This window comes from Chiloscyllium plagiosum, unplaced genomic scaffold, assembly GCF_037043375.1.
Source record: "Chiloscyllium plagiosum isolate Xiang-an unplaced genomic scaffold, Cpla_swu_hap1 HiC_scaffold_42, whole genome shotgun sequence".
NCBI lineage: Eukaryota > Metazoa > Chordata > Chondrichthyes > Orectolobiformes > Hemiscylliidae > Chiloscyllium > Chiloscyllium plagiosum.
Window position 1 is genome coordinate 2,178,650 of NW_028270180.1, and position 10,137 is coordinate 2,188,786.

The following is a 10,137-nucleotide window of genomic DNA, read 5'->3' on the forward strand; positions in this document are numbered from 1 at the left end:
CAAATACCTTGTATTTGAATTGAAGAGTGAGTGAGACTTGCTGCAGGAGGCATGTGACTAGGGTGACCAATCCAACTTATTTTAACAAATGAATGTATGACATGATCTTGAGCCCTGTCTTGTCCTAGGCCTGTGAGTGTTTACTGGGACAGTCTCAAGGAACTTTTTGAAAGTGAGATTTACATTTTGTATACAAGAATAGAGCAAGCTTTGCTCTGTATCTAACCTTATGCTGTCACTGTGTCGCTTAACTGGAATGGTTTGGAGTAATTTAATACACACAAATTAGAAACCTTCCCACCAAAATTTATTTTTTCCCAGCTGCTGTAATATTTTCCTCATCCATCTGTTTCCCAGTTTCTGCTGTAGAACAGCAGACCATGTGTAATTCAACACACTCTCAATGAGGCAAGGAATGGACTATTTCTCTAGTTACTCGTCACTCTGATGCAGGAACAGGATTACTGGTCAAACACACGCAGTATCATCCATTGTTATGGGGAGTTCAGGAACTGAGCTGGATTTCATCTCATACAGAACACTACACAACCAAGCACTAGAAAACCAACCATGTTTATTAATGCTGTGTACTTTTTACAAACCCAATGAGAACCAGAGAGTCTGGAATGTTTGGATATCTACACAGCCTGGAAGCCCAGGATCAGGATAATAGCAAACAGGATTTTCCCAGTTGTAAGCCAAGTGGCTGCAGCTCACTCTTTGGCAACAGCAAAGGGTTTCTCCACCTCAATCTTGCCACAATCTGCAATGACTACGTCCTGCAGTGGTTTGTCTCGGTCATTCGTCTTTAATTGCTCAATTTTGTCAACAACATCCTGTAAGAAAAACAAAGTGATTCAATCCTCAAGCTACAGAAGAATCTATTCAACTGATAGTTCAAAGCTCTATACTCAACTATTCCATCCATTAAATGTGCCGTTAAGACAGAGAATGCTAATGTTGAGCTCTTCCAATTTGACAGATGATGGGAATGAGGGGTTAACTTTATACTGAAAGGAAGGTGATAGATGCCCTGTGCAGCACTCCTTGGCAGTGCTCATTACTGGAATACATTGTTAATGCTTTCCAACAGGAGCAAGAATCTGACATTGACCAGTAAACCATCTTCATCCACCAGACCCCCAACACAACACCAATGTCCCTTGGGGAAGGAAATCTGCTTTCATTTCTGGTCTGGCCTGCATGTGACTCAGACCCATAGCCTCAAATTGCTCACCAACCAACAAATGCTGGTGGAATTGGTAGCAGAACCACCACAAAGCCATGATGTGCTATGAAAGTCAGCACGGTATCTCTGCAGAAAGTGAGGACTGCAGATGCTGGAAATCAGAATCAAAGAAGCATAGATACTCTTCCCCAGACAGAGGGAGGAACACTCACTCAGGAGTGCACTGACTGAGGAGAAAGTGAGGTCTGCAGATGCTGGAGATCAGAGCTGAAAATGTGTTGCTGGAAAAGCGCAGCAGGTCAGGCAGCATCCAGGGAACAGGAGAATCGACGTTTCGGGCTTATGCCCGAAACGTCGATACTCCTGTTCCCTGGATGCTGCCTGACCTGCTGCGCTTTTCCAGCAACACATTTTCACTCCTCTGAGGAGCAGGATGAAGGAGGGCCTTTGCCTGAAACGTCAACTTTTCTGCTCCTCAGATGCTGCCTGACCTGCTATGCTTTTCCAGCACCACTCTCCAACTCTGTCTCTGGGGGACATGACTGGAACACAGTTCCCTCACTATTGACCCACGATTTGACAGAGGATGGGAGATAAGAGTGCCCTGAGGGAAACCTCTTGCATCTTCTAGTCTCTTTTTGAGGTGATTAATTGTACATGAGACAACCAGTGAAGAACCTGGTACTGATTCTTACCGTTCCTTCAAGCAGTTTTCCAAAGACCACATGTTTCCCATCGAGCCAACTCGTCTTGGCGGTTGTGATGAAGAACTGGGAGCCATTGGTGTCTTTGCCAGCATTGGCCATGCTGACCCAACCTGAACCATAGTGTTTCAGCTTGAAGTTTTCATCGGGGAAGCGGTCACCATAGATACTCTTCCCTGGAGAGAGGGGGAGGGAGGAACACTCAGTCAGCGCACTCCCCTCACGTGGAGATGACCTTAATGATGACAGGAACCAGTGAACCCACTGTAAGTGCAGGATAGTGCTTCAGATAGGCTTTTGAAAAACACTGGGAGACAAAGTCACAGGTCACTGAAGAAAATATGTGAGGCTCTACCCCCTACCCCATCTGCCATTCTGAAGCAGGCCAACTTCATAAGGAGTATGTTTGACCCCGCAAAATTCAAAACGCAGACGGACAATCCCAGTTGTCCCAGTGCGCTCCGAGTGAAGAAAGTCAAGTTTAATCTCCGATAACATAAAATCCTGAGGCCAGTGCTTGGGGCAGCAGGAGGAACAGTCATCGTGTAGTAAAGACTACCATCTCCCCAGACACTCTCACAGCACTTTACCCACCTGCCCCACACACTTACCACCAGTGCCATCCCCACGGGTGAAGTCTCCTCCCTGGATCATAAAACCTTTGATAACCCGGTGGAATTTGCTGTTTTTGTATCCAAATCCTTTCTGCACAGAAATTAAGACAAATTAATCAGAGGAATAACAGCCCCCGTGTCTGAACCTGCAAAATTCAAAACAGACAGACAAGCTCAGTCATCCCAGTGTGCTGAGTGAAGAGTCACGTTTAATCTCCAATATCACAAAACTTGGAGGGACAGCCATCGTGTCGTAAATGAATTCAACAACTCACCTCCCCTGTAGCTAGAGCAACGAAGTTTTCAACTGTCTTTGGAACAGTTTTTCCAAAAAGCCCAATCACGATACGGCCGGCATCCTCATCCCCAATCTTAATATCAAAATACACCTGGAAGAGGAGAATCAAACCAGAGTCAGCTCTCACTAGGCTTTGTGCACACACACTTATAGAACAGACTCGCTGCCAGCTCGGACAGTGAGGTCTGCAGATGCTGGAGATCAGAGTTGAGTGTGTTGCTGGAAAAGCACAGCAGGTCAGGCAGTATCCGAGGACTAGGAGAATCGACATTTTGGGCTGGAGCCGTTTGCCTACTCCAAACTGCTGGGACCTTACAGCACTGACTTTAAACTGACTTAAAACAGACTGAATTGCGATCAGGATAAGCAAGCAGTAGAGCACACTGGCAACCAAATCTGCCTGGTTAAGGTCATAACTCAATCTGATCCTCTCCACAAGATCACCATGAACCTTTCGTGTTCATCTCAAAGGAATACTGCTTCACATATTGCAATCTGTAAGCAGCTGTACAGTAAACACAGCCCACCCCGAGTCTGGAGGTCACTGGGTAATGTGTAGAAATTTTAGCAAACAGTGGAACAAATACACAACTGATTTAATCACATAACTATTAGCGGACAAGGAGCTGACTGGTACTATTTGCCTTAAACTCCAGCTCAATTCTGCTGCACATTTCCAGTTTACACGGGAAACTAAAACAAATCCTTCATTAAATAAATCACTGGCCAAAATCACTGCGGCTGCAGGAGCAGGGACTTGTGCAGCACCTCCAGCTGAAAGGAATCAGGGCAGAGCTTGCTAGGACATCCTGCCCTCTGTGGGTTAACAGAATTGAATCACAATAGGAAAAAAATGAGGCTGCACCTTCTGCCCATCGTTGCTCTGCTAGCCCTCCAATGGATCAACTCAATTCACCTCATGCCACCCACCTGCCTCCTTCCACAGCCTTGCAATCTCCCTTTAGGTATTAACCCAATTCTACACTGAAAGCCTTAGTTAACCCTGTCTCTGCTACATTCTGGAGCATTGTATTCCTGACCTCAAATTGTTGCTAAATTAAAGAGCTGCTCCTATCTCCATTAATTCTTTTATCCAATCACCTTAAATCATTGCCATCTCATTGTCAATTCTTCCACTAGTAGGAAGAGTTTTATTTTCCCTTTCTATTTCCCAGATTCAAAAGTATGATGGATCTGGAACAAGTCTCCATTCAAAATGAAGGCCCATTCTCTTCAATCTATCCACATATTGAAGTTCCCTGGGACCACTCGAACAGTTCCTGTACCCCCTGTAAATGCTTTCCTAAAGTGCAGTATTCAGAACTATCCAATACTCCAGTTCAGGCTGCAATGATGTTACATACAAACGTTCGCCTCAAAGTTTCTTTTTCTGGTCCCAGCATCTCAGCTCCTATTCCACAGCAGGAGCTTACAACCCACAGTCAGTCAGTCAGCAGAGATCCACGAGTCTGGTAAGAGGTGCCCGATTTTGTTCTAAAATGACCTGCGTTAACAAAGATGCTCAAGATAATGACCAAGAAAAGGAGACTTCCCTTCATCCTCCAGCTCCAAGGCCAACACTGCAATCTCCTTCATTGTTCAGACTCATGACTCAGGCAGCGGAATCTTCCCACTGCCCCCAGTCTTCTTCCCCATTCAAACCACTGACCAGCCCCCTCCCCTCCCTTTCCCACCCACTGACCCTCTCTTTACCCACATCATACTCCCTTTCCTTTCCTGTGGCCACATGGGCTCCCCTCCTCTACCCAAACCCCCTATTTAATACATCCTCCCCTCCCCCTCCATCCGTCTCCCTCCATCCTGCCCCTCACCGCACCCCATCCCCATCTCCCCCTCCCCCATCTCCCCCTCCCCCTCCCCCATCTCCCATCTCCCCCTCCCCCATCTCCCCCTCCCCCATCTCCCCCATCTCCCCCTCCCCCATCTCCCCCATCTCCCATCTCCCCCTCCCCCATCTCCCCCATCTCCCATCTCCCCCTCCCCCATCTCCCCCTCCCCCATCTCCCCCATCTCCCCCATCTCCCCCATCTCCATCTCCCCCTCCCCCATCTCCCCCATCTCCATCTCCCCCATCTCCCCCTCCCCCATCTCCATCTCCCCCTCCCCCATCTCCCCCATCTCCATCTCCCCCATCTCCCCCTCCCCCATCTCCCCCATCTCCCATCTCCCCCTCCCCCATCTCCCCCTCCCCCATCTCCCCCATCTCCCCCTCCCCCATCTCCCCCATCTCCCATCTCCCCCATCTCCCCCTCCCCCATCTCCCCCATCTCCCATCTCCCCCTCCCCCATCTCCCCCTCCCCCATCTCCCCCATCTCCCATCTCCCCCTCCCCCATCTCCCCCATCTCCCCCATCTCCATCTCCCCCTCCCCCATCTCCCCCATCTCCATCTCCCCCTCCCCCATCTCCCCCATCTCCCCCATCCCCATCTCCCCCTCCCCCATCCTCCTCCACACATCCCCCCCTCCCCCATATCTCCCCCATCCCCCATCCCGACCTTGACGGTGACTTTCGGGCCTTTCTTCCTCTCCTCGGCCTGCGAGGCCCCGGGCAGGAGGAGGAGGCTGAACGCGGTAACAAGGAGCGCTGCAGCAGCCACCAGCACCTTCATCTTCCAGCGGGAGACACGCATCCGGGCACCACGAGGTCAGGGGGTGGGGATGACCCCACCCGGAAACGGGGACCTGGGCCGACAGCGAGGCTTGAGGGGCAGCACCGCCCCGCAACATGGCGGCTGGGAGAGACCATCACAACACCAGAGAGGGAACAGAGCTACATACCAAACACTGTTGCAGCACGTAGGCTCCTGTCAAACTCGCATTATAAAGTAATATATATATTGTTGCATGGTATCCCCACGTCAGCTCATATAGTGTCCAAATCTAATGACGGATCTTTAAGCGAACCCCTACCCTCCGAATGGTCCATGCGAAACCCCAACTTGCCCGATGTACGCGTGCGCCCATATTAGGATAGTCCATTTTGTGTGGAGGAGACACTGGACGTCATTAACACACAGAACTTCAGGAAATTACGTGAAATCTATGAAAATATGACATAAAAAGAATTTTACATTTAATTTTAAATTATTATAAAATACGTTAATTTGTTGTAATGTTTCCTCGTTTAGACTTTTCAGAAGTGTATGGAAGATTATCCCCTTTTTTTGTGGTACATCCGGAAACCCTGCCGGCATGTGCCACGTTACCCATTTGCGATTGGCCACGTGGGCGCCAGCATGGGCCAATCAGAAATGACAGACTGTAGAGATTAACCAATGGGAAATAGCTGCTCTGGTCTGCGGTTTGTGGACTAATCAGGAAAGTGTGTTGGTGCTGTTGCTGGGCAGATTTGGGTGGTGGGGGTAGACAATGGAAGAATCCCCATGACTGAGCTGAGTTTGGAGAGTTTAGATTGGGCAATGATAGCTCTCCAAACTCAGCCAATACTGTATTAACCTGGAGTTAGGTCTTTCAGGTGAAATTAATAGATTCATAGAAAATAGAAGAGTACAGCACAGGAACAGGCCTTTTGGCCTACACATTGTGCTGAATGCCAAATTAAACTAATCCCTTCTGCCTGCCCTTTAGATTAGGATCCCCAACAGTGTGAAAACACACCCTTTGGCCCAACAAGTCCATACTGGAGAGAAACCCACCCAGATCTATTCTCCTACATTTACCCCTGCCTAACGCACCTAACACTATGGGCAATTTCCCATGGCCAACTCGCCTAACCCACACATCTTTGGATTATGGGAGGAAACCCACGCAGACACAGGGACAATGTGCAAACTCCACACCCAAGGCTGGAATTGAACCCAAGTCCCTGGTACTGTGAGGCAGCAGTGCTAACCACTAAGCCACCGTGCTGCCCTTGGTCCATATCCCTCCATTCCTTGCATATCCATGTACTGATCTAAAAGTCTCTTCTACACCCCTATCGTATCTGCCTCCACCACCACCCCTGCCAGTGTGTTCCACACTCCTACCAGTCTCTGTGTAAAAAACCTGCACTCATGTCTCCGTTGAACTTTCCCCCTTTCAAATGCACGCCTCTCAGTTTTTCAAATTTCAATTCTGGGAAAAAGATTCTGACCATAAATCTTATCTATGCATCTCATAATTTTATAGACTTCTATCAAGTCTCCCCTCAGCCCCTGCCGCTCCAGAGAAAACAACACGAGTTTTTCTAGCCTCTCCGTGTAGCTCATACTGTCTAATCCAGGCAGCATCTGGTAAACCTCTTCTGCAACTTCTCCAAAGCCTCCACATCCATCCTGTAATGTGGCAAACAGATTTGGACATGATACTCTGAATGTGGCCTAACCAAAGTCTTATAAAGCTACAATATGACATCCTGACTCATATACTCAATTCCTCGACCACTGAAGGCAAACGTACCATATGGCTTCTGTACCACCCTATCTACTTCGTGGCCACTTTCAGGGAACTATGGACTTGAGAGGTACAGTTAGTAAGTTTGCAGATGACACCAAAATTGGAGGTGTAGTGGACAGCGAAGAGGGGTACCTCAGATTACAACAGGATCTGGACCAGATGGGCCAATGGGCTGAGAAGTGGCAGATGGAGTTTAATTCAGATAAATGCGAGGTGCTGCATTTTGGGAAAGCAGACCTTAGCAGGACTTATACACTTAATGGTAAGGCCCTAGGGAGTGTTGCTGAACAAAGAAACCTTGGAGTGCAGGTTCATAGCTCTTTGAAAGTGGAGTCGCAGGTAGATAGGATAGTGAAGAAGGCGTTTGGTATGCTTTCCTTTCTTGGTCAGAGTATTGAGTACAGGAGTAGGGAGGTCATGTTGCAGCTGTACAGGACATTGGTTAGGCCGCTGTTGGAATATTGCGTGCAATTCTGGTCTCCTTCCTTTTGGAAAGATGTTGTGAAACTTGAAAGGGTTCAGAAAAGATTTACAAGGATGTTGCCAGGGTTGGAGGATCTGAGCTACAGGTAGAGGCTGAACAGGCTGGGGCTGTTTTCCCTGGAGCGTCGGAGGCTGAGGGGTGACCTTATAGAGGTTTACAAAATTATGAGGGGCATGGAGAGGATAAATAGACAAAGTATTTTCCCTGGGGTGGGGGAGTCCAGAACTAGAGGGCATAGGTTTAGGGTGAGAGGGGAAAGATATAAAAGAGACCTACAGGGCAACCTTTTCACTCAGAGGGTGGTACGTGTATGGAATGAGCTGCCAGAGGAAGTGGTGGAGGCTGTAATGGAGAATGGCAGTGGGGAGCGAGCAGGGGAATGGAATCAAGTTGAATAAGTCAAAGAGCCAGCTCACCACTGTTGGCAATGAGATTTTTGTGGGGCAGTGGGTAGTGACCCTTGCTCTGAGCCAGTGGATTTTGCTTCAAGCCATGACATTCCTGAAGAAGGGCTTATGCCTGAAACATCGATTCTCCTGCTCCTTGGATGCTGCCTGACCTGCTGCACTTTTCCAGCAACACATTTTCAGCTCAAGCCATGACATGTCCAGATTTGTTATAGAGTCATACATGACGGAAACAGAACCTTCAGTCGAACTCGCCAGCACTGGCCAGACATCCCAATCTGATCTAGTCTCATTTGGCCCATATCCCTCCAAACCCTTCCTATTCATGTACCCATCCAGATGCCTATTAAATGCTGTAAATGTACCAGCCTCTACCACTTCCTCTGGCAGCTCATTCCATACATTCACCACTGTCTGCATGAAAAAGTAAACTGTAAGCACTAACGATGATTAGGAATGCAGGGGTTTATTCAATAGTAATTTTAAAAGTTAGGTCCCTTTTAAACTTTCCCCTTTCACCTTAAACCTATGCCCTCTAGGTTTGGGCTCCCCGACCCTGGGGAAAAGACCTTGGCTATATATTCTAGGCATGCCCCTCATGATTTTATAAACATCCAGAAGGTTAACCCTCAATGCTCCATAGAAAAAAGTCCAGCCTATTCAGACTCTCTCTATAGCTCAAAAACTTTTTTAAAATCGTCTGTGGACTGAATAGTCTCACTTGGCACAAGAGTCATAGAGTCATAGGGATGTACAGCATGGAAACAGATCTTTGGTCCAACCTGTCCAGGCCGACCAGATATCCCAAACCAATCTAGTCCCACTTGCCAGCACCTGGCCCATATCCCTCCAAACCCTTCCTATTCATATATCCATCCAAATGCCTTTTAAATGTTGCAATTGTACCAGCCTCCACCACATCCTCTGGCAGCTCACTCCATACACGTACCACCCTCTGTGTGAAAACATTGCCCCTTAGGTCTCTTTTATATCTTTCCCCCCTCACCCTAAACCTATGCCCTCTATTTCTGGACTCTCCCACCCCAGGGAAGAGACTTTGCCTATTGCCCCTATCCATGCCCCTCATGATTTTATAAACCTCTATAAGGTCACCCCTCAGCCTCCACACTCCAGGGAAACAGCCCCAGCCTGTTCAGCCTCTCCCTGTAGCTCTGATCCTCCAACCCTGGCAACATCCTTGTAAATCTTTTCTGAACCCTTTCAAGTTTCACAACATCTATCCGATAGGAAGGAGACCAGAATTGCACGCAATATTCCAACAGCGGCCTAACCAATATCCTGTACAGCCGCAATATGACCTCCCAACTCCTGTACTCAATACTCTGACCAAGAAAGGAAAGCATACCAAACGCCTTCTTCACTATCCTATCCACATGTGACTCCATTTTCAAGGAGCTATGAACTTGCACTCCAAGGTCTCTTTGTTCAGCAACACTCCCCAGAACCTTACCATTAAGTGTATAAGTCCTGCTAAGATTTGCTTTCCGAAAATGCAGCACCTCACATTTATCTGAATTAAACTCCATCTGCAACTTCTCGCCCATTGGTCCATCTGATCAAGATCCTGTTGTAATCTGAGGTAACCCTCTTCGCTGTCCACTACACCTCCAATTCTGGTGTCATCTGCAAATGTATTCACTATACCTCTTACGGTCACATCCAAATCATTTATATAAATATTGAAAAGTAGAGGCCCAGCACCGATCCTTGTGGCACTCCTCTGGTCACAGGCCTCCAGTCTGAAAAACAACCCTTCACCACCACCCTCTGACTTCTACCTTTGAGTCAGTTCTGTATCCAAATGGCTAGTTCTCCCTGTATTCCGTGAGATCTAACCTTGCTAACCAGCCTCCCATGGGGAACCTTTTCAAAGGCCTAACTGAGGTCCATACAGATCATGTCCACTGCTTTGCCTCATCAATCCTCTTTGTTACTTCTTCAAAAAACTCAATCAACTTTGTCAGACATGATTTCCCACGCATAAAGCCACGTTGACTATC

The 10,137-nt window shown here is 47.9% G+C and overlaps 1 protein-coding gene and 1 non-coding gene across 2 annotated transcripts; both read right to left on the minus strand.

The window, feature by feature from the left end:
• Positions 1–554: 554 nt before the first annotated feature.
• ppib (peptidylprolyl isomerase B (cyclophilin B)) lies at positions 555–5,477 on the minus strand. The gene is made up of 5 exons (XM_043680362.2): positions 5,323–5,477; positions 2,783–2,896; positions 2,505–2,598; positions 1,885–2,069; positions 555–836 (listed from the first exon to the last, which is right to left on the minus strand). Exons 1-5 carry the CDS (start codon positions 5,455–5,457, stop codon positions 714–716), a joined length of 651 nt encoding a protein of 216 aa, XP_043536297.1. The 5' UTR covers positions 5,458–5,477; the 3' UTR covers positions 555–713.
• On the minus strand, positions 2,294–2,437 carry LOC122542668 (small nucleolar RNA SNORA79). Its single transcript, XR_006309854.1, has one exon. It is a non-coding gene; the product is annotated as a small nucleolar RNA SNORA79 (small nucleolar RNA).
• Positions 5,478–10,137: the final 4,660 nt, after the last annotated feature.